This window comes from Ciconia boyciana, chromosome 23 (assembly GCF_034638445.1).
Source record: "Ciconia boyciana chromosome 23, ASM3463844v1, whole genome shotgun sequence".
Classification (NCBI taxonomy): domain Eukaryota; kingdom Metazoa; phylum Chordata; class Aves; order Ciconiiformes; family Ciconiidae; genus Ciconia; species Ciconia boyciana.
Window position 1 is genome coordinate 4,502,889 of NC_132956.1, and position 23,604 is coordinate 4,526,492.

A 23,604-nucleotide genomic window follows, 5' to 3' on the forward strand; every position below is an offset into this window, starting at 1 on the left:
GAGGTAGCAAATTATTTGTAATAAATTTATTTTATATATTGATTTACAGAGCTAAATTGAACATATAATAAACAGCACCAAGCCAGTGAAATTTATTCTACAAAAACAAGTTTAGTACAAAAAGATGACTGCAACGCCTGACACTTTACTTCTGGATTTGGACGGTTAAAAAACAGCTAACCCAAACCCCACAAATATTTTAAAAAGGCTTAAGAACGCCAGTGTTTGTAAAGAAAGTAGGCACCGGTGTTTGTAAAAATTGCTATGGCAGCAGTGATGATCTTGTTACAATATTTTAGAAGAATCAAGGCTGCCTTCACTTTATCCCCTATTTTATTAACAGTGGAAGAAGCTGGTCATTGTCCTGAAGACAGCTGTTGAGTCTCCTCGTCTGTTCGAGCACCCTACCTTTGCAACCAAAAAGAAACTATGGGGTAAGAGTCAACCCCACGCAGGATATTTCCCAGTTAATGGGAAAGACCTCCCCGTGTTTTGTTCCTGGAGAAATCTGCTCTCTCCCCTCGTTTTGGTTGATGACCAGGAGGTCTGTAAGGAGTCTCTGCAGTCCTTCTGCAGCAGCCTGTGGGGTGCATAGGTGGAAAACCCCACCAAAGCCAGCAGCGGGGTGGAGAAGTGCTGACTCCATACCAGGAGGTAAGCAGGGACTGGCACAAGGAACCCACCTTGTACGTGGCATCAGCAGCCTGCAAAGCAGGGAGCAGGGCTTCGGCACCCGTCCCAAGCCAACCCAGAGCCTGGAGAGGAAGCTCTCCGTGCACCCAGTGTCAGAGACGAATGCAAGCATCCACACCATACCTGTGATGCCAAGGAGAACATCCACTGCTTACAGGGGTTCAAATCAACGCTGGCTTCTCTCTGCAGGTTTTACTAGCTTATGCCAGAAATGAATTTGGTCCCTGCTGTCTTAGTGGTGAGCTGGACAGCTGTTTTACAATATTGGGAAGAGTAGATTAGCAGTATCTCTGCCTAGCCTAAACTGCCACACACTGGTGCTATTTTCTTTGAAAAAAACACTTGTTTGCTGGACATAAAAAGAAACTTAAGTAACCAAATGATTATAGATACAAAATACGGTGCCTGCAGCACAAATGGAGGATTGATCGCTGCTCCTTGTACCTCTCGTGAGGCTGCAGGAACACTGACTTGGCAATCCCTGTACTGACACGCCGTGCATTGTACATCTCTGCTCTGACACACAGCGCACACATTGCAGCTGCCCAGGACGAACATGTACATTCAGCCCACAGCCTTTCCAAAGCTGCTCTTTAATAGCCCATGAAGCAGTCCCTTCGGCTGTAGCCACAAGAAAGCGCTTTCTGAAGCTTCCTATATCTTTTATTTTCCACCCAAATTCCCCCCACCCCCCAGAAATCATAAAACACACAGACTGCAGACTTAGAAAGTGTTAACAGGGTCACAACTACTCTTCCATCCCTCCCAACCCAGCCCAAACCACCAAGGCACGTCAGACTGCCCTCCCTCTAGGACTACCTTCACCCGACTTTTCCCCCTCTTCCCCATTTTTAAAGGGTGAAGCCGACACAAACATTTTCCTCGTTAGGAAACAGCAAGTGGTTTCATCACTTTGTACTGATAAAAACAAATTCTAACAAAATGCATCTTAACTGCCACCCTAATGTTTCCATGGGAAATGTTAATCTTCTTTAAACACATTCCTCGATGGACGTTGCCACCAGTTGGCCTTTGCAGAACTGAGGTCAAACTTTAAACACCTAAGCTTTGTCAGAGAGATCATAAGTCCCTCAATATTAGGTATGCTTTTTTTTTTAAAAAAAAAAGTTGTTCTAGGTTTGCTTGCCTACGGAAGCCAGATATCTGCTGGAAGGCTAACTTTGGTGCAATTCTAGCTTCCCACCAGCTCAAGCCCATCTTCTTTGCAAGCCAACGTTATTGCCCTGAATTTTTGTGTGTGAAGATTTTCAGAAAGAAGAGCAAACAGATACGTGCAATCCCCAGCCCTAGGAGATTAGGACCATGACCTGCTCTTTCCCACCACCAGAGAAGGGACTGTCCCCTTGCAGAGGTCCATATCATCAGCTGCTCAACTTCTGCTCCTCTTCAGTGCTCTGAATCTGAGACGTAAGAAGGCTGAGTCCATCTCCACACAAGCATATCTTCTCCTGCTACTCTGTGTGACTCTGTCTGAATCCGTGACTCATTTGAAGCCAGAAAGTCCACAGCTCTCTCCCAGACCCGCTTCATTTTTTTTCTGCAAGAAACAGCAACAAAAAGAAAATAAATTAGAATCATACCCTCATTGTGCTTTCCTGCTTACAGCAATTATGGCTGCTCACCAAGCTACTGCTAGCTGCCTCCTGTTCCCTGTGCTGACAGTAAAGGAGATTAAACCAGAATTCTGGTTTAGAAGCGATTTCAGGCCAGGACATAAAAACACAGGTCCTGCTTGGGGGTGGGGGGGGAAGATGAGACCCTCTGTCAGTACCAGTAGTCAATGACTGCCCTGAATTTCAAGCTCAATTCGTATTGCGAAAGGACTCAATTAGCAAATTGCCCTCACCCTTCCTGCATGCAGAGAAATCTCAGACCAGAGAAGACAAACTGAAGTTCACCCCAGTTTTGAATCAGCATCTAATAATTCTGGGCACCACACACACAGAGACTGGTTCAAAACAGCTGAAATAATTCCTTTTCCTACTAGTGGTACTGTGACTGATAAAGGGTGAGAATGTTTAAGACTTTGCAGCACACGTAAACCAAAACACAAGAAACATTCCTGCAGAGATGGAGCAAGTGGCACTTAAACCACCGAGAACCAGGCTGCCATCCTCTGGCCCCACCACCCGTGGAGCAACTATCTCAACCACGATTCCTTTTTGAAAAAGCACCAAGACCAGCCGTCTCACTACATCTCCCTTTCAAAGCTGCCCAGCTCAAACTGGTAACTTTTCCAGGCAGCAACATACACAACCACTTCAGAGGAGCCCAATGCCCTATTCAACTTGTGGGAAGGTTTGTTCTGAAAAGCACAGCACCTATCTGGAGCATAAGGTATGATGGCTGAGAAAGAGGATAACATCCTACACACATTAGATGAAGGAGAGAAAATCAGATGCTCCATGCCCAAGCAAAACAAAATCCAATTACTGTTTGATAGAACAATGACAATACACCTGTGTGACCGCACAAAATATCAGCCCTGGAACTGTCACATTAATCTGCAGCAGGTTAAGACATAGCCTGAATTATGTCAAAATCCTTTATAAACTGAAAGGCCAGACAGACTCTTCTTGCCGTCCAGCTTCCCATCAATTGTCTGATCGTGGTCCGTTGCCCCGTAACTGCAGTTTTTAGCTGAGCGGAATAACATCACGCTGACAGCCCTCCCTAATGAATACAATTCAGCTCACCTGCTCTGGGGAGGGATGAGGCTGTCCCGAACGTGGAAAATGCCGACGTAGGGGTAACGTTCCAAATTCCGTTCCCATTCCTTATAGTGGTCCTGGACAACAGCTGGAGGGTGGGAGGACAAAACGGTGAGAGACCTCAACATTGCAGAGAGAAGAACAGGGCTACCTGCATTTACACAGCTACGGGATTCTACCTATGATCTTCTTCACCATTTCATACATGGCTTGTTCCTCTTCCTCCATCTTCCGCCAGCGATATCTAAGGAAGATCAGGATCCCCCAAAGAGTTATCAGACCTAGAAGAGTAAAAACAAACGGAACTCAATAACTGATAGACATGTTCTTGCTGGATGCTAGCAGTTTTATTTCTGACAGTGCCTCTCCCCAGAGGCAGTTTTTACTCCCTGCTACCGAGGGCTGCTTGGAACTGAATCCAAGCAATTCATTTTGTTCACTAGTGCAGCTGCACCCCACAAAAACCTTGGTACTGACAACACCTGCAGCAGAAAAGCACGCATACATGCATGTGAGAAGAGGTGGTTGGAAGGCCTCATCACAGAGGGCTTTTTTCCCCCACATCAGAAACCTCAGCACAACCACAGGGCTTCAATTCTCCAAGTCCCAGAGCTATCTCTTTGCTAGAGGCCTCCCCCACAATAATCACTTAGGAAGACTGTCAAGCTCCACTGCTCCGAAGATAGCTGCTTGATAAGGAAATAAAGCCTGGGGCTCCAGCGCCAGCCCAAAATTCAGGAGATCTATACTGAAGGTTTAGCATTGACAAATGGCCCCCTTACGACATGAGCTAACTTTAGTATCTCAGTCTCTACAATAAACATAACTATCCCCTTTCACCTCCACCTTGTCTGGCTAGATTATAAACTCTTCTAGTCAACACTCATCTGTCGTTATCACCTCGCTCAGTAAGACCTCTGTCTCAGCTGGGGCATGACAGACTATTCCAATAAAACCTCTAACACTGAAATGCTACAAGTCATGATTAAAAAGGCTAGGAGACTTTGCAGCTTAGTGCAAGAAAAGAAAGAAAAACCAAATCTTTTAGGTAGGTTAACATACTTATTTTGCAGACCATAGTAATGAGTACTTGAGGAATACCCAGACAGCTAATCAGCTTGCTGATTTAAAGGAAGTGTTAAGCACTCACAGCATAAGAGCAGGTCTACAGGTCTCCCTCTGCTACCAGAACAAAGGTTAATTAGAAATTAACTCATCAGCAGATTTATTTCACCTCTGTTAGTAATTTCATATGGCTAGGAGAACGTGTGCGCACACACAGGTCCATCTCTACAGCTAGCAAGGGGAGAAGGTGATTACTAACACCAACGACTTACTCCAGAAAAACAGGAAAAGGTTCATAATGGCAGTGACCACTGCCCGACGGAAACGGCAGGCAAGCCCCATCTGAGGATGGGCCGATTCGAGACAGAACACTTCCTCCACTTTGGTAACAGGTTCCGAAAGGTCTCTGCCTTTCAACCTGATGGGAAGAAGCAGAAAAATCTTCACAGAAGAGAGCAGACACTCCAACTGCAGTCTTTAATCAAGACAGGAGAACAGACAGGCTGCGGATGCAGTAACTCGTTCTGTATACCACATAGAAAATACACCAACATCCTTGCAGCTCCTCTTTCCAGAACATTTTGGGACTGGCTGCTTAGCAAGGAATGGATATGGCTTTAGAAAAGGCAGCAGGGCTGGAACTCCCACTGGTAAACTGAAGTCTCCCTCTGCAGACTCTTTGACAGCACCTCTCAGCGTGCAGAAGATTAAACTTTAAATTGGATTCCCACCTCCCAGCACAGAGAAATGGAAATGTTTACTGAGTCACTCATCAGCAATTGCAGAGAGAGCAGTTGAGGGAGACTGCGAATGTCCGTGGAGGTTGTGCTGTTTTCCTCAGTACAGATGAGCATAAACAGTTTAGCTAGAAAAGTGACAACGCATCAACTGTATCTGCAGCGAGAAACAGGCACACCCTTGGAAAGCATTCATGGCAAAATCGATAACACATCCTCCTGCAAAATCACTTCTACACACCTGCTGTGCTACCCGATATGCTTTTACTCACTTCTTTATATACAGATCTACACTGATGCGGTTTCATTATTAGATACTCTTAGCCAACAGGCATCAAGTAATCCAAGTGAGAGCCATCAGATTCAGAGGAATTGGACTAGAGGGGATTTTATTTTTTTAAGCTACTAATTCATTCTAGGTTTGCAATGAATAACCTGTAAGACAAAGACATTTTCTCAATTTACTAGTGCACAGCTCACAAACTGCTGACATCTTTTATTTGGTTACTGGATTCTACAGTAGCTGGAGACACACAGTTGTTTCCCACCCCCTTGTCTTATTTACAATCCAAATTCCATGAAAATATTTAAAATATGCAGCAGAATCACCCAGTGCAGAGCTCATTTTCAGTTCTGCCTCTCAGACTAGCACCTAGAAAAATAATCTCACGTAGCGTTTGCTAAAAAATGCCACCCGCAGGTTTTTAAGCATGCTGAGCACTCATTCTGCACGCTATGCAGACTTCCTGAAAGTGGATCCATTCGGCGAACAGCCGGCAGAGTCGCTAATTATGAAAATAAAAAAATGGGAGTATATTGTATCACACAGCTCCTGACACGAGCAGTGCTCCTGTATAAAGATATGAATTTGAAAACTCTGGATCCCAGCCCACCTACAAATCCAAACCTACCACTAAGGAAACTATGTCCTGTCCTGGGAATTTGCCACACACCAATAATCAAAGCAGTAGACACTGTCTGATCCTTAGATCACAGCAGCAGCTGCAGAATTTTTTTAGAGAAAAATCGAGCAGTGGGAATTCATACAAGCTATGCCCACCAACTCCAGCGTTACTACTGTTACAATTCATTTAATCAGAGATACATTTAGCAATGTTAAAATGCAAACAAATGTTAGACTTCAGAGTTAACACAGACTGGAGGCAGCCCACACTTCCCAGAGGAAGATAATGATGTCTGCGGACTCTGGATAACAGTCTTTCATTGGATTATGGCTTGAATGATGTATTTTTTACCTGAAAAAAATAGCATTTCTGCTATTTCTCACGTACTGAAGAGACTGCTAGCCGAGAAACTCGAAAGAAAAAAGCCCCACCAATGACCGACCAACACCCTACATAGTCAGTCAGACCATTCATTTCAACACGTACTGTGTGTTCTGCCAAAAAGACAACTGACACTGAAGAAAAGATACCATTCAACAATCCATTTTCCTCTCCTCATCATCGGGACTTGCTCCAAAGGATCCCAAAGCACGGGTGATGTTACCTACTGAAGAGGGTGCTTTGCTGTCCCATAAACCTTTTGGTCAAAGGATGCAGCTCCACACAATATTGAAGCACTGCCTACAGTAACTGTACTGAGGAAAAGGTATCTTGGGAAAAGTGAGTATATGGGCAAGTTTAACAAGAGTACAGTAGTCGCGGGACTGCGGGCAGGACACCAGGACCACTACTTCTAAACCTTGCAGGAAGCACAACATAACTCAATAGCCATAAGCAGCCTGACCTCAGGTTTACGCCTCATCTGCGAGACAGCGCGTTTGTGGACGCAATGTCCCCCAGTGCAAAGGCTGGGAAACAGACTCCCAAGGAATGAGCTCAGTTGCCAATTTTTGCTGCAGGGCTGTACTTTTCATTTGGAAGCTTGCCCAGCAAGCACTGACAAAGCCAGTCCCAGATTATCTTCTGAAATCTAACAAGGTATGGGAGCTTTTAGGGCACACCACAGAGGATGTCAAATTACATATCAGCCAACACCGAGAAACATGACTTTGACACAGTGGTCTTCTACTTACCATATTCCTAAATCCTTGTTACTGTTTAGTATCCAGTGCAAGGCAGCTTCAAACTTCTGTGGGGAACTACCAGTTACATTCTGTTCAAAAGAATCCATAAAAGATTAGTTCTCCATTCATTTAAAATACTGAATAACATTATTTCATTACAGTAGTGGGAGAATTCATTCTATACGGTCTGTCCCTAGGTTAATTCTAATCATAATTCTGCAAACTGGAGGAAGGAGAACTAAATCTGAAGGTCTGTCTGGACTAAAGTCTTCCGACTGTGGTAGATGATGCATGAAGCACTCTGTAAAATAACACTAGCCCAGACTGTTAAGACTAACCACTAAATACAACATAATCTTACTGACAGTTTACCATGAAAGAAATGGAATGCTAGATCAAAGCAGTCTGTCTTCTGACACTTTGGGGTATAGAAAAATCCTTCTTCTGCCCAGCCCTCAATCCAGGGAAATTTCTGGTTTCAGAAGACTGATGACTATGGTGAAACAACAAACCATTAAGTTAGATTTACAGGGGCTGAATCAGAGACGTAGAAGATTACTTTCAAAAGAACTGCTGAGAACAGGACTGGCCAAAGGGGAAGCTAGAGATATGGGAAAGAATCAAAACAGGATGAGGAAGTAAAACAGATGGTGAATTGCTTTAGTATCTATTATTTATTGCCTTATAAGAGACTAAGCACTATGTTATAACAATAGCTGTTCACAGCCTACTCACCAACACATGATCCTTCACTTCACTGACCCAAACGCATTTGCTTTTTAGATTCTCAGGGTTTCCGCATTCAAAATTACCTGGTAAAAAAAGTCAAATAGAAGTAATGTTTTTTAAAAAAGCCCTCAAACAGTTCAGAAACCCACTGAACTGTCTGAAAGTGCTACACTTTAAAATTGGCTATAGCTCTGGGCAAAATGATTACAAGGCAAGATTTATACTGTAGGCAGACAAGATTATGACTATTAATAAAATGCTCAGCCACTGCATATAGGTTGGATCAGGGCAATCAAACCTCATGCTTCAGTGTGAGCTACTCAACACAGAATGAGGGGAAAAGAAAAATATTGTTTCTCCCCCTTGCAGAGTAGATAACCACCTCTCTGACCTAATGCCCTGCAGAGGGACTCCTTCCATCAGGTATCAAAGACTGCGGAGTTAACAATCAGCATTCAAAATGCTTCTAAGGAGCCTAAATTGCACCTCTACCTTCTACCCAGGCAGAGAAATGCTGGCGAGGAACTAAATCTTGCTTCACAAAGTTGACTAAACAAGTGTGCTGAGAGACTATGTAAAACTGGTGGAAATTCTGCAGGTGCCGAAGTCTGATTTGAAAAGATTTAGAAATTCTGTGAAGCTTAAGTATCGAAAGGCTTCAGCCTTGCTGAGGTCTGAAATCTAGAAAATGGAACTTAAGCATTTTTACTCATTACCACCATTATACATCTTGCTGAACCAGTTTCTACTCATCCACTGAATTTCTAGCAGCCTTCTCCATCACAAAATACTAGTTATGGAACAGATTTGCTCATACATAGTAGAGACTGGCTGAACTACTGTGCTCAGTTAGCTCCTCATCTAAGATAGGCTGTCTTACTCTGTACTGAGAAAAAAATAGAGGCACTCACATAATCAGCTGCCACATTGCAGCAGAGAGCTGTCAATTTCTTAAGTTGCTTTAACTTTATTTGTAAGCTTACACGTACTGGCTCTGAGTGTCTTGAAGACAATTTCAAGATGCTGATAGAAAAGAACCACAAAACTGAATATTTCTACCTCAAATTCCCAATATATCAAGTGCAAATAAGGACCACTCCACAAGAGCACAGTGATATGAGTGCATTAGCTAAGCACTATTCAGAATAAAAATAAACACATCTTTTTCTATTTTTCTATTACCCGACTTTCTCAGAGTTCTTCAAGTGGAACTCACTGTTCCATAAACCCTTCTCTTCAAACTGAGGTTAAAAATGTCCAGACAGCTGGGAGAGGCAGTTTGCTGAATGCTCATAAGTGTTTTATAATGACAGTTGGAACTTACCAGCTTGGAGGGACAAGTAGTTATCCAACTCGTGCAGTATGTTCAGTATTATGTCCTTCTGTTTAGGTTGACAGAACTGCAAGTCAGAAACAGGTAACAAACATGAATAGACCGGCAGCAACAGGACAGTGGTCAGAGTAGCTAAAAATACCAAAACAAAATACCAGCAGTGGGGTTTGGTTCAGTCATGCACCACTAGTTCAAATTAAACACACCTGCAACAAAGATCTACAGTTTCTGAGTCAAAAGCGAGGCAGCGCATCCTCTGAAAGTGCCACCGACTCCCCCAGCCCATAGCCCAGGCGGCACCGCTAGACATCCCATCCGACCGACCACAGATGGATTCTTTGCCTCCAGAACGTCACAGGAGACATCCCATCCGATGCGATCTCTAGACATCCCATCTGACCGACCACAGATGGATTCTTTGCCTCCAGAACGTCACAGGAGACTAACCATAACTCTGAATCCAATATGAAATTTTCCTCCCTCCTAATAACATATTATGATAAAAGAAACAGGGCTGTACAAACACTTTATGATGGAGTTCAGGGAATTAGTTGGATTAAATCTTGCATCGTTAAAGCTGAACACAGCTTTATTGTAAACCAATATCGCTTCTGTTACAACTATTAAAGAAATTGATTCACATAATTGGGAATTTAAATTTTTATCTTTCAGAGTCTCATATACAGTCCTAATTTAATCTGGCCCATTAATTCCAACTCATGAAGTCACAATTTTTCTGTAAAATGATAGAACTAATAATTTTACAGTGATACTGATATTGGTGGAAGTTGCCTAGAATAATTACTCTTCTGTGAGAATCCCCTATCCACAATTCTTGAAGATAAATAAATATATGCTTACATCATCCGTTCTTTTGTCACAATCCACAGGCAAGAGCTTAACTATGAGAGAGAAGGGGAGGGTGAGTTAGCTGGCTGCAAAACAAGAGCTTTGATCAAGAAAGTAATTATCTTTTTAAAAGAAGGTTCTACTTTAAAGCCTGATTCTGCTATTCTTAATCTCACTCTACACAGTACCTTGCTATGCAAATAGCCAATTCAAAGCACTGCTCTGGTAGGCAGCACGGAAAGCAAAACAAATAAAATGGGCGCAAATGATGAACCCTGTTCAGCTGGAAAGTAAAAACTGGGGTCTGAAGGTTTTAACAGCCCCTGTTTAAGCAGATGTTCCACGCTCCCTTACTACCCACTGCTTTGCACTGATCTTTTACAATCTAGTAATGCCATTCGCTGCACGCCATGGTCACCTGAAATATCACAGTGATAACAGGGATTTAAATCAAGCCTCCTCAAGGCAAAAGCAGCGGATTTATTTTAGTTGGAGCTGTTAGCTCTGCAGATTATGGCCTCTGGTTTAACAGCTCCCTCCCGCCTCGACAACTAGATATACACCAGCAGTACAGTCCACCATGCAGTACGTTCTAGCAATCTTAACTACCTGAGAATTTAAAGAATTTGCAGCTGTGCTGCAAGATTTCTTGCTTCAAAATACCATTGGGTTTGAAATATCTAAAACAAAGTTGTAAAGGGTGCATCGGAAATTCAATGACATTGGATAGTTTTATTCTGACTTTGAGAAAGCCCATGTAAAATGCAAACACCTACAGGCACAGTGTGCCGAGTTTCAGGACTCACACTTCCCAACCACACCCCAAACCCCTTCTTCTTTCAGTTCAAAGCCATGAAATGACATTATTTCCATCTGCTCTAGCTGGGGAACTCTGCTTTAAAAACTGGGTGACAGGGAAGCCACTTTTCACTTCTCATCGAAGCTCTGCAACACTTGAAGTGCCAAAGTACCAACTCAACCGCTGTACTTCGCACGTGGCCAGGATAAAGGCCACGAAGGACCGTGCTTTGCAGAGGCTAACATTAAAACACACAATGGGCAATTACACAGACATTATGTTACACAATGGACAATCATAAAATACATCCTTGGCCTAGCAGGAATGTCACTCTCCATAAAACCCAGGGCTTTGAAGAACCAAAGGCCAAACTCATTTGAGAGAAAGCACACGCTTGACTTACTTCCCATGACTAACAAGGTTTCCCATGGGCAAGGGGAGATGGAAATGGGGACAGAAGCAAAGATGTCAGGTTACAGCAATGAGAATGATAAATGTGATGGCGATGGAAGTAATAAAGGGAAAGCAGAAAAGAAAGGTGAAGAATAAAGTTTAAAAACAGGATTAAACCAGTGCACGTACAGTTCTCCTCTCTCCTGTCAAGCCAGCCTGACCCAATCATCTTCACCACGAGGATGCCCAGAAAAATCAGCAGCAGCACAAAGCTGGCGATGCAAAGGAAGTGGGAGAGGTAGTATTCGAGGCCTTTGCCCTTTCCTTCCATCTGCTGCTTGGGGGCTGACCGCAACAAGTGAGTGCGGGAGGTTATTCCCTGCCCTGCTCCCGATGCTTCCCACCGGCTCCCCGAGGCCAGCCCTGCATTGCTCGTAGCCCTCCATGGGAACCGCCGGATCAACCCCCCTCCCCGGCTGCCGGGGTTCAGCTCCCTGTCTGCCTCCTTCCGAACACTGGAACCAAAGTCCTCTTTCCCTCTCCCAAACTGGTGACTCAACCCCCCAGGTCCCACTGAGGTGCCCCAGTGGGTGCTGGGCGTCACCTCGCTCTCCCGCCTCCATGAGCTGTTAGGGGAGAGCCCCTTCCTTTCCCCTGCTGTCTCCCACTGAGCTCGGGAGCTCTGCCCTCCAATTCCTCCTCCTGACGTGCCCCAATGGCTCCTGGACTTCAGATCCCCACTCTCATCGCTGGAAAGGGGTTTGGAGGTGAGCCCCCCACTCCTGCCTGTGGAGGTACCCCAGGGAGACGTAGAGCTCAGCCCCCCAGTCCCACCCAGGGATGTCCCCAGTCCAGCCCTGACGCCGAGCCCCCCACTTCTCTCTGCGGATGAGCTCCACTGGGATATGGAGTTCAATCCCGGAAACCTGTCCAGGGACGGCCTCAACCCAGTGCTGAGCCCCCCACCTCTCTCTGTTGACGTGCCCCACTGCAGTGAGGAGTCTGAGCCCCGAAACCCATCCAGGGATGGCTCTGACCCAGCGCTGAGCTCCTCATTTCTCTCTGTAAACGTGCTCCATTGGGACGTGGAGCTTGGCCCCCGAAACCCATCCAGGGACGCCCCCAGCCCAGCGCTGAGCCCCCTGCTTCTCTCTGCAGATGTGTCCCATTGGGACGTGAAGCTCAGCCCCTCAGACCTATCCAGGGAAGGCTTCGACCCAACCCCAAGCACCCCACTTCTCTCTGAGGATGCACCCCACTGGGAGGGGGGGTTCAGCCCCCCAAGCCCATCCAGCGACACCCCCAGCCCAGCTCCAAGCCCCCCACTTCTCTCTATAGATGTGTCCCACTGGGAGGAGGAGTTCAGCCCCCCACGCCCACCCTGGGACGCCCCCAGCCCAGCCCCAGCCCCCCCACTTCTCTCTACAGATGCCCCCCACTGCGCCGAGGGGCTCAGCCCCCCAAAGCTGTCCCGGGACAGGCCTCCCTCAGGCATGTGGCCGAGCCCTCCGCCCCAGCGCGGGGGGGACCCCCGGGAGTCCCCCAAGGACAGCCCGCCACCCTCCCCAGACGTCCTCCAGCGGGACGCGGGCGGTTGCTCCCCTTCCTCGTCTTCCTCATCTTCCTCCTCCTCCTCCTCACTGTCGCGGGCGGCCCCGACGGGTGGGTGGAAGCCGGAGCGTTGCCGCGAAGGCGAGGCCTGCTGCGGCCTGGCGGGGGTGCGGGCCGGGCTCGGTGTTGCGCCGCGGCCCCTGCGCCCGGCCGCCGCCACCTCGGCCCGCAGGCAGCCCAGCTTCTTGACGTAGACTTTGCGGGTGGTGGCGGTGATGGGCCCCGGCCGGTAGCCGAGCGCTATCAGCTGCTTCCGGAGCTCCGCGTCTGTCAGCTCCGCCATGGCCGCGGCGCTGACACTAGGCCCCACCGGAAGCGCTCTGCGAGCAGGGAAGCGCAGGCGCCATCTTGGGAGAGGCCCGCCGCACCCCAACCCCCTCGGGCGGCCATCTTGGGAAGGGCAAATGCGGGGCTATTGCTGCCTCCTCCATCCGCACGGCCGGCGCCATCTTGATAAGGGAGGCGGGGGTGAGCGCCATATTGAGAAGGTCGAGGGAAAGCGTGGCTTCCCCGTTACCGCTCCCGCCATCTTGTGAAGGCGGGGTCGCTGATTCCGCCATGTTGGGGAGGTCAGGGGCCCTCTCAGAGCGGGAATGGTGCTGGGTGGGAGCTGTTGCTCATCTCAGGAGAGGGGAAAGGGGGAAGAAATGGAGAAAGAGAAGGGCAAAAGCAGCCTCAGCAGCTGGGGCTGGCCAGTGTCACCGCCCCATCACTCTGGGGGACCCTTCTCAGGAGCAAGCGCGGGGGGTTGAGCACCTCTCACCTCACTCCGACCGAGCTACACCGATATTTTGACACTTTTAGGGACATTTATGTGGAGAAAGAAGTGTCTTTCTCAGCCACCTGCCACCCCCCACATACATTTTCCTCATCCCTCTCATCGCTGCCAAGTTGGAGTCACTTAACTGGCACCCGTCAAGCGGGCTGGAGCTTTGCCACCACTTTCAGCAGGATCAGGATCAGGGTCCTTGGGATATTTGCCGGGGAAGGAGGTTCCTTGCATACTTTGCAGCCTAAAAAGGCAAAACCAACCGCTGACTTGAAAATTTATTTTGGCAAGGCAGTGATGTACAGTAATTGCTTTTTCTTGCTGCCGCCTATAAAGAAAGTAATGAAAGTGGCTGAAATACTGTGGCGTAATATCAGAATTTAATTAAAGATGATGAAAAAGTAGTGATGAATGCACGCAGGCTGTCTGTGCATTGCTGTTTTTATGATCGACACATGATACCGGAGTGGTGGAAACTTGGCGGTCCCGCAGGACCGGGACCTGCAGCAAGTGGAGCTGGAGGGGGCTCCGGGAGAGCTCAGGTGGGCACCCACCACTTGCTACCATGAGGCTGGAGATGCTAAACTGTGCCTTCACGACATAAAAACTTCTTTAGGGATACCCCTCCTTTCACGCTCACTTTGCTGCCGTGCCCTTCTTCTTAGGGCATCAGGCAAAGCTCGTCTCGCTCTTCCTGATTTATGCAAGAAAGCAGCAACAAGATGCTGAGATTTGTTAATCTGGTTAGCAACAACAAATATACACTTAGTAGAGGCCAGGGAGCCCATTAAAAGAACATACTCAGTTCCGATGGGAAGTGTGAACGTGCTAAGCCGAGCCTCCCCTGCTCACTAACTGGAAAGCACAACTGACAGCTAATAATTTGGAGCACTGTCTAATGTAAATACAGAATTAGAATATGCTCTTAGTACACAGTTTTTGTAAGCTCACAGCTTTCAGTTTGGAGAAGCTCTGCCTAGACATGCAGATGAATGCTGGCATCTAAGCCTGAGCTGATACAAGCTCATGAATTAAGTGAGCTCCTCTTGCTTTGGAGAAAAAGCACAACAGCAACAACAAAAAAAACCCAAACCCAACCCTTCCACTTCTTGTGTTTCTGGATGTCAGGGAAGTTGCATCAGGACAGAGTTTGGCCCAGCAGCCTCATTGCATGACCTTCAGAGTGGAGAACATGGGAGCCATGTTCGAGAACTGGAGGGCTGGGGAAAAGCTGTGAGTCCTTTGCAGAAAGGAGGTTGGCAGCACTGATGCTCAGCAGGAACAGATGCCTCTTGTTTGTGGAGAGAAATCCACGACCCCTCTCTAGCAAGACAACCCTCGGGACCATGCCTGCCTTCCCTGGAAGGTACCTGGACACCACAGAGAAGGCAGCAGGAGAAGACAGCCCTGTCTCTCAGATGTGACAGGGGCTCTCTCTTATAGCCCCATGGACAAGCATCGATTTATTCCCGTCGCCCTGCCCACAGTGCCGACGATGAGGCTGATGGTGGAGTTTCTGCTTTTTTGCAGCCCTTTCGTCATCCCCACAGCTCTGGGCAGCAGCAAAGGCTGCTGGGGCGAGCACAGGCCTGCTGATACTGCAGATGGGCTGTGATGCTGAGAGATGCTCGGCTGTGAAAAGCCAGCTTCCCAGCCCACAGTGCAGCTCTCGAATATCTTGGCTGTAAATATCCTGAGCTGGATGTGGGAAGATGGGACAGCGAGGAGGGGACAGCCTCCACCTTCCCTGCAAGCCCAGAAGCTGCCTTAGGCCTGCTGGCAGTGACTCAGATATCGAATGGGAAGAGCAGGCGTGCCATGCCGTCTGCTTTTCCTCTTGAAGTATCAACACAGGACTGGTGTAAGCAGGGGGGCAGAAATAGATCTACGCCATCTTCATAAGGTGCCTGAAGAGGGGAGCGTGCTGCACCCCGAAAAGCATGGGCAGCAGATGAACCCTTCCACCCCTGACTGAGGGGCTGCTGAAAAAAACCCGCCATCCCACCCCCTTGTCTTATCCCATGGCATTTGGACGACAGTCCTGCATATGTCACCAGGGGAAGTGTCAAATCTTACTTGGAAGCCAACTGTGCCGATTTAACACCCTGTCACTCACAGCCACGGCACAGGTGTGACCCAAGAACACCGCTTCTCATCCTCCCGATCGTATGTCATGTCCTCAGCCTGCCGAGCTTCTTATTAGGTTAGAAAGTCAGTGCTGATTTCGTTCTTTTCTCTCCTTCTCCTTTCCCTGCCTCTTTTCCACAACCGTTTGGCTGCTCATCCTGCCACGAAACTCTTGTTCGGTTTCTGGAGCAGCAAGATCTTCCTACGTGCTTGCAGGCATGGACTTAGGTGTTGCTGGCTGCCAAAGCAGCCTTCCAGGGCACTGGGGATACAGATCTGTCCTGCAACTTGGAGACCATTTTGCTTCTTAACAAGAGATATAGCCCTGGCAGCAGGAGCCACGCCTGGGCGGATGGTTGGGGTCCATCCATCTTCTCCTTCTGCTTCTTTCCCACTAGTCAAGCTCCTGAGGCTGGAAGGAATCTAATTCCAAAAGCTGAAGGCCCCCTTGCACTTTGGTGCCTATTTGGACAGCACAGTTGTTGCTGCAGGACAAGACAGGGGGTTCATACAGTTGCTGTCACAACCAGCCATGCATCCATGAGCTCATTTATAGCTGGGTCAACTATAGAGCCATTGGCACAAGCGATGGCCAGGCTAAAAGCAGACCTTTGCAGCTGCAGCTTGTCTGGGTCAAAATGTAAGAGTAGAGGGAGATAGCCCTGCAAAGTCACATTGGTGGATCTCCTTATGGAAGTCTCCGCAGCATCAGCCCCACCACTACTCTGGTGGGAAATGGTCCAGGAAGCAAATCCAAGAGGCTCGTGTTCACTTTCTTGCTGTCACTGGGCAATGTTCCTTCCTGGATGGCACAGCGGAGCTGTCAGCCCAGGAAACCACTTGAGTGAAAGAGCTGGGCAAGAGGGGATGCTATAGTGACTGCTCTGACCTGCAGTGGAGCTTATGGTTTTAGGGTTTTGGGGAGCAGTTTGCCCTTCAAGGGGAAACTCTCCTTGTTTTCCCATGACAGGGCAAATTTAAACCTGGGGTAAAGGTTTGGGTCTTTCAGAAGGAATGAGTCAACAGTGCCTCCTTTGAAGCAAACAGTCTTGTCTCAGATCTTGCTGTACACTGGTGTAAATGCAGTGCAGCTCCCCCGGTGATTTCCATGCCAGATCTCCCATGGGTATCACTCCACTACAGGCTGATTTGCCCTGGCTGAGCTCCTATAGCCCAGCAATACATGCAGTTGCTTTCACTTTCAGCTTAATAGAATGTATTATTTTCTATCTTCCAACCACTCAGACTCATTTATAGTGATTTCATAGCTCAACCTGCCTCAGCAATAATCCCTGCAAACTTTGAGTTACGCTGAGCTGATCAGTCCATGGACTAGGAATATGCCTTTGAATCAAATGTTAAAGCTGGAATCCACTCCGTGCTGGATGTTGCATTATACGTTGGGAGATTTCTTTCCTCCTAAGGGATGGCTTGCAGCAGAGAGCATACCGAGGAGTGTTGTTCTAGCACAAAGACAGCTATTCAAATGAGCCACAGTGAGAACAGAATTTGTGTTAGGTTGGGAGGATAAAATTGGATTGAAATTGGATATATTCACATACATTCCATTGATCTCATCCGTCCTTACTTTACATATGTTGGATTTCCTGCTGCCAATATAGAGGAGCAGCTCTAAAATAAGCCAAAGGTATGTAAATGGCGAGCAATATGTTCAAGTGGAATTACGATTTCACCTCTAGGTTTGTTTGAGAGGCAGAAATAAGGCCAGAGCTCTGCCTTGTTTCACACACGCTGTGCCTGTTCACATCATAGCTATGGGAGAGGTGCTCCTCACAATGTTATTTAGATTTATATCGCCTGGGTGAGTAAGAGGGGGTTAAGAGCACAGGTAGGAACTGCAAATCAGGGCTCCTGCTTTCTTCCAGCAGTGTGGGAGAGAGTGCCCTCCCGCGTCCAGAGCCGGGAGCCTGGTTAGGGACACCCAGGTCCCCCACCCAGCACTCCTCATCCCACACTTGTGTCACCAATTTGGCTAGGAGATCAGGTAAATATTTGCCTCAGTTTCCCCTCATTGCCAAAAGAGTGGGATAAAACGTATTAGTCCACAAAGATTAATTACTGACGCTTTGCAACATGCTTTGCACTTCTCAGAAGGACGGTGATGTTCCCTAGAACTGGAAACCCTCCCTCTCTTCTTTCCCACACTTGCTGCTTGCCATCTGGCTGAGAGGCATGCAGAAAAGGAGACACAAATCCTCCATTTAATTATACTGCGCATTTTATTATCTCACCTCAGATTTTGTTGTTAATCTCTTTTACAGATTTCGTTTACATAAGTGGAGTCTTTTAGCTTTAGCACGCTACTTCGCTTTCTCTTCTGATTCTGCAGGTATCAGTCAGCTAAAAAGAAAAGAGAGGAAAGAACAAGTGTCCTTAAATTTGTCATTCAGTCCTTCCTAGGCTTTATATATTGTTTCCTCCTCCTCAGCTCCCCAACTAAAAAGCTAGAAGGCAAAGGGAAATCAGCACAGCCAAAGCAGAATAACAGCTCGCACAGGGATAGAGGGGACCCTCTTCTTTGGGACATTTAAGCCCAGATAAGACAAAGGTCCAGAGATACCACCAGTGAGACCCATTCCACCACCCCCCAAGTCTGCAGGCAGGAATAGCTGCATCACATACTGCCCCTGGATATTTCCTTTTGCAATTCCAATACACGAAGAGCAAAGCCCAGGGCTGGATTTGTTAGCACTCAGCACCTTGAATTGCAGCTAATTCTAGCTGTAATTGCTAATGTTCAGCCCCTGTGCAGGGAGCAAGGTGTTCGGGTCTGACTGCAGGTGCTGAGCTGCCTCGCAGGTGTCGCTTGCGTTACAAACTCTGTTGGAAATTGCGCCCTGAAGACTGAGGACTTTTTGGGAGGATGAGTAGGGAAGTGGGAAGCAGTGCCAAGGAGAGCTGCTGGGAAGTGTTGCAATGCTGCTAACAGTCAATATCAGCTCTAGGGCACAGACGGCACCCTAAGAGAGTGAATAACCTTCCCAGAAGAAGAGCGTGTACATGAGAGCGGGTGGGGTATCTGAGGACTCTGTAAAGTGAGCAAACATGACACAAAAGCCCTTCTGAGGAATATAAATATCTCCGTGATGATGAGCTGGTGAGAGGAGGGAAAGGCAGAATTCCCAAGGCAGAAATCAACCTCCTGACAGTACCGTCTGGGGTGTCCTGTAACATCTCTGCTAGCAGTTTCTCCAGGACATCTTGGTATTTTTCCAGCTGCCTTGGGGTGAGCCACATCCTGGCTTTGACAGGAACAACTAGCTGTGGAGGAAGCCAGAAAAGTCAGAAAGAGAAGCTGAGGGGAGCACAGGGAGGCAGGTTGGGTTGCTTTGACCCCACTTTGCTCAAGTCAGTAGAGGGTCTACGGCTGATTTGAAGGGAAGAGGATGATTCTTATGTGGGGAAAAGCAGCATTTTTAAGTCAATGCAATTTTATGCTGTTCAGAATGCCAAAGTTTTCATGCATTGGATCATCTATGGGCTGACTCAGAAACACAGATAAAGGTACCTCCTGGCAACAGAGACTGTAAAGAAGAAAATAATTTCTGAACCTTATAATCCTCCACTATCTCACACCTTGACCCTTCAAGCCATCAGCTTTACTGATGCGGGTGAAGCACCCTGCCTTAGTAAAGACTGAGGATGAGACATCATCCTGCCTCCAGACTGACTGACTTTGAGCCAGCTGTGGCTCAGATGTACCCGAAGTAAATAGAGTTGTTCCGGTCATGGCTGGAGGCAAAGGAGGGCTGCGGGGGGGGGGGGGGGTGGTGTTTAAACACTGGGATGTGCCAGTTATTTAATGCTTTGAACTGTGAATCCTTGCTGTTTAAATCCTATTATTGGTTGTTGGTGCACCACGTTTGCGAGAGTAGTTGCACATTAACCTGAGTCTTGGTCAAATTCCAGCCTAGCTAGTCCCGCTGCCTGTCCCACTCAGTCTATCCTGCAGTTTGGGGTGGACCTACACACTCCTTTTGCTGGCAGAGAGAACGGCCGAGCTCACCGCAGGAGCGGCTGCACGGACAGGGCAAAGAGTTCCCTGTTTTCAAGTGGAAAAGCACAATTTTCAGACTTGGCTAACCAGGTAAGCATGCCTTTGAGGGCTTAGACTGGCACTTAAATCCCTAAAATTGGCAATTTTCTGCTCTGTATACAGACTTTGGGGGGTGCGGCTGTATGGGCCCAAGTTTATAAATAAGGTCTTGCCAGTGCAGAGAACTGTGAGATCGGAGGTGACACCGGGCAGCTAATCTGGAGCTGGGTGAAAAAGTGACAAGTTAAACCCAGAGCTGAAGCAGAGCTTCAAATTCCTGCCTTGCAGTTGGCTGGTGTTCACTGAATGGCAAAGAAAGACCTCATGTTTTTTCCATCTTCCTAAGGGAGAAGCCAGGTGGGTCTGAGGGGTGACCAGGCTGCTGAATGTCCACGATAATTTTTAGGGTGAAGGTAAAATCTTTCTCTGATGCAACCTTGCTCAGATGCCTGGCAGGGCTGGCAGGAAATGGGTTGTATTCCTTTATATAGATTGTGAGCTCCCGATAACACCCGCTGTCTTCTCATGCAGCACCACCAAATACTCCTCTGTAGCCAGGCCCTGCGGGCTGTCTCTTGGGCTACTTGTCCCCCGTGTGTCCTCGTGGGCTCCTTAGAGTCGCGTGGTTCAACGTACCTGGATGGTCTTGACCTTGTTGACATCTGCACCAGATTGCTCAGAGAAGCCTTCCTCTTCCAGCTGCTGCAGCGAGGTCAGGGATTTCTTCTGCCCTCCTTTGTTCCTCTCCTTTTCCTGCAACTTCACAGCAGAGAGCAAATGGGACAGTGATGCTGGGATGCAGCAGTGTGCAGGTACCAAACCTGCTCTGCACCATACCAACAGTGCGATGCCCAGCAGCCTGCAAAGGCTGCAAAGCTGGGCACAAAACCAGAGGGACTGGAGGTCTAACCGCTGCCTGGAGCCAATGCGGCATCCTTCCCCAGGGCCACAGCTCACTGGGAAGGGACTCATCAGCTGTGGTCACCATGGCCTTGGGGACTGTAATTCTGACACGCAGCAGAGGCTGCAATGTTGGGTGTAAGGTCTGGTTACAGGATTGAGTGTAAAGATCTGTAGCAAACGTGACACTCATAGACGACTCCTTTGATCTGTGCAAGATAACACTGTCAGCAGGATGTGGTAGCCAAGTATGCTGACCTTACAGAGCTATTCCAGAGGCCTGGTCCTGGTTCTGTTCTGTAGCAGTGGCAATGAAGTTTAATAAAAGCCTGCACAGCCTCATTGCAAATGGAGAGCTCTGTGCAGATGTTACGTCTCAGCAGCCTTTCTTGCAGGTCTGTAGTGTCAGTCCTTTCCCATTTATAGGGCTAAACTTGGCTTCAGGACTCTCCCTTTCTTCCCAGCCCAAAGAGAAAAGCCAAAGTTACTTTGGGATATGACAGACGCTACAGGACATGTAAAGTGCAGCGAAGGCTGTGCTCAGTGTCAAACTCCTTGCTGTGCACTTGCTTTGGTTTGAACGCGTGCTCGGAGGAGAGGAGGCAGCCTTTGGAAGACTGATTTCACCCACGTACATCTAGAAGACCCTCAATCACTAGCAGACACATAGCTACAAGGGTTGTGATGTATGAACAATCGATCTGGGGACCGTGCGTGGGTCCCCATCATGTTCCTCAAGGAGGCTGAAGGATGACTGTACTCCCCACAAAAAGCAATTGCTATCCAGCGAGCGGATAGGTGTTGGAAACAAGATTTCTCCCCAGTATCAATGGGTTGCGTTGTGCGGGGGAAGCTCACTTCGGCTGTGTTTAAGAAGATGCAGTCTCTGATGCTGCCTGCCTGACACCTTTCAACAGTATTAGTTTCACATCAAAAGAAAAAACATCCTCCTCTCTGCACATCCCAGAGGTGACAACTGTCTGGAGGATGGTTAATTATTTGTTACAACAAAAAGACCCATCAGTATGATGATGGGAGGCTGCAGCTTCTCTATAAAAATTACAGCCACTAGCATGGAGGAAAGAAAAACGAGACCCACTAGCTGCAGATGATAATCCACACAGGTCTTTTGGTCCTTATGTAAAGGAGTCCAGGCTCTTCCTTGCTAGTCTCACATCTTAAAAGTTGTCTCTGCCCTGTCCCATAGCCCTTAACTTTGGGATGAGTGAGGGACTGCCAGTATCATTGTGTCTCCTGTTTGAACAGAAGGGGCAGATGATGGGGATGCCAGTGGCACGGAGTGCACTGGCAGAGCTTGGGGGATGAGGGAGAAAGAAACACCTTTCCTGGTTTATTCAGGGCTCCAGCCCCTGCAGTACGTTTCTTAGGGGTTACCTGCATTTTCCGGAAGTCGCTGTGGGTGAAAAAGGGCACGAAGCCTTTGGTCTGTTCAGCCAGCATAGACACCACATACACCAAGAGCAAACTGGCCACCACCTTCTTTGAAACCATCGTGAGAGTCTGAACGACACAGGAAAGAAGATACCAGGGTGACAGTGGAGAGGGCCATTTGACAAGAAATCCCTTTGGCTTTTGATCAGCTGCAATCTAATTTATCCACCAGCTAACTAGAGGTATATTTACTCTTCCAGTTGCTCCTGAGCTGAGAATAGAAGTGTCTTGACTGACAATTCTCCTCTCAAACCTTTTTCTGTAAACAGATTTGTTCTTGAGCAATATCTCCAGAGACTTCAAGCCCAGCCCTTCAGCACTGTTAAAGACTCCCTCTGTTCTGCAAGCTTTAGCCCTCCAGCTGTACTGGTTTAAGACCCGCACACATCCAGAGCAAAATGCTCCCATCAATCCCGCTGACAGCAAGGGAGACAGAGTGATGCTGTAAGAGAGAAAAACCTTAAGACAGCTGTTTTGTTAAATTTTGTTTTCATATTCCTCACCCCTGAAAACCTGCCTTGATGGACTGAATCTTTTAATAAGCCTCATTGGGTCCAAGAGAGCTGGGAAGGGCATTTGCCAGCCTGGCTCCATAACAGCCTAGTATAAAGGGCTTTAAAAACTACCTTCTGAAGTGATTTAACAGCAGCTTCACGTCAGAAGACGACTTACGTAAACATTAAATGTTCTCTTTAAATATTAAACTATTCTCTCTGGACAAACTTAATGAAGTCTGGTCCCACAGCTTAACTACTCTACCTGATTGGAGCCTGATCCTTAATTAGTTTCAGAAACTTCTTGGTTTGGATGTTATTGAAAAGACATTGTTAGGTCAAATTTGACCTCTAAATTAGATTTCCCATAAATATCAGCTAGTATTGAACCAAAGGCCAGTGGAAGTTAATAAATATTCCCTTTCTGCAGCACTTGCCAATCACATCCCTCCGCTGTGTGCTGGGCCAGGGGAGGGCTGACGGCGAGCGAAGGCGGCTGGAGCCCCTCTCCTCTCCCTTGGCACTGCTTAGGGCAACGCCGGTGCCATCTGCCCCTGCCCACCCGCACTGGGTCATCAAAGCTATCGGCTGCACTGGGACATCGCCCCGGGTGACCCAGCCAGATGTACCTTTTGCTGCAGTGATCAAGAGAGAGGATTTCTCAGGCTCTCCCCTTGTAATACGGCATGTTGCTACGCATATGTGCTGATAACACGGTGTTATCTCAGTAGCATCAATCTTTATTGCCTTTTCATTTATTCTATCACCGCAATAAAACACTGCCATATACAAAGAAATAAACCCAGTCACCTCCTTCATCTCTCATTGACTATCC

The 23,604-nt window shown here is 47.6% G+C and overlaps 2 protein-coding genes across 3 annotated transcripts; both read right to left on the minus strand.

Moving 5' to 3' along the window:
* Positions 1-11: 11 nt before the first annotated feature.
* On the minus strand, positions 12-13,319 carry LEMD2 (LEM domain nuclear envelope protein 2). Of its 2 annotated transcripts, XM_072844845.1 has the most exons (9): positions 11,549-13,319; positions 10,180-10,220; positions 9,310-9,385; positions 7,992-8,068; positions 7,266-7,345; positions 4,763-4,908; positions 3,605-3,706; positions 3,411-3,513; positions 12-2,251 (listed from the first exon to the last, which is right to left on the minus strand). In XM_072844845.1, the coding sequence occupies exons 1-9, from the start codon at positions 13,251-13,253 to the stop codon at positions 2,101-2,103; spliced, it is 2,481 nt and encodes an 826-aa protein (XP_072700946.1). In that variant the 5' UTR covers positions 13,254-13,319; the 3' UTR covers positions 12-2,100. The 2 variants fall into 2 exon arrangements, with proteins under 2 accessions (XP_072700946.1, XP_072700948.1); XM_072844847.1 differs by lacking the exons at positions 7,992-8,068; positions 9,310-9,385; positions 10,180-10,220; positions 11,549-13,319 and having other exon boundaries at positions 7,266-7,363.
* A 566-nt stretch (positions 13,320-13,885) lies between these two features.
* MLN (motilin) lies at positions 13,886-22,335 on the minus strand. Its single transcript, XM_072845036.1, has 4 exons — positions 22,219-22,335; positions 20,560-20,682; positions 19,040-19,148; positions 13,886-13,983 (listed from the first exon to the last, which is right to left on the minus strand). The coding sequence occupies exons 1-4, from the start codon at positions 22,333-22,335 to the stop codon at positions 13,886-13,888; spliced, it is 447 nt and encodes a 148-aa protein (XP_072701137.1).
* Positions 22,336-23,604: the final 1,269 nt, after the last annotated feature.

Excerpts from the sequence above, each read along its gene's own strand:
- MLN (XM_072845036.1), bottom strand. The coding sequence starts at position 22,335 with ATGGTTTCAAAGAAGGTGGTGGCCAGTTTGCTCTTGGTGTATGTGGTG. Across the intron at positions 20,683-22,218 it reads GCGACTTCCGGAAAATGCAG|TTGCAGGAAAAGGAGAGGAA; the intron begins GTAACCCCTAAG and ends TCTGCTGTGAAG. Across the intron at positions 19,149-20,559 it reads ACAAGGTCAAGACCATCCAG|CTAGTTGTTCCTGTCAAAGC; the intron begins GTACGTTGAACC and ends CTTCCTCCACAG.
- LEMD2 (XM_072844845.1), bottom strand. The coding sequence starts at position 13,253 with ATGGCGGAGCTGACAGACGCGGAGCTCCGGAAGCAGCTGATAGCGCTC. Across the intron at positions 3,707-4,762 it reads CCTTTTCCTGTTTTTCTGGA|GTCTGATAACTCTTTGGGGG; the intron begins GTAAGTCGTTGG and ends TTACTCTTCTAG. Across the intron at positions 2,252-3,410 it reads CTCATCCCTCCCCAGAGCAG|AAAAAAAATGAAGCGGGTCT; the intron begins GTGAGCTGAATT and ends TGTTTCTTGCAG.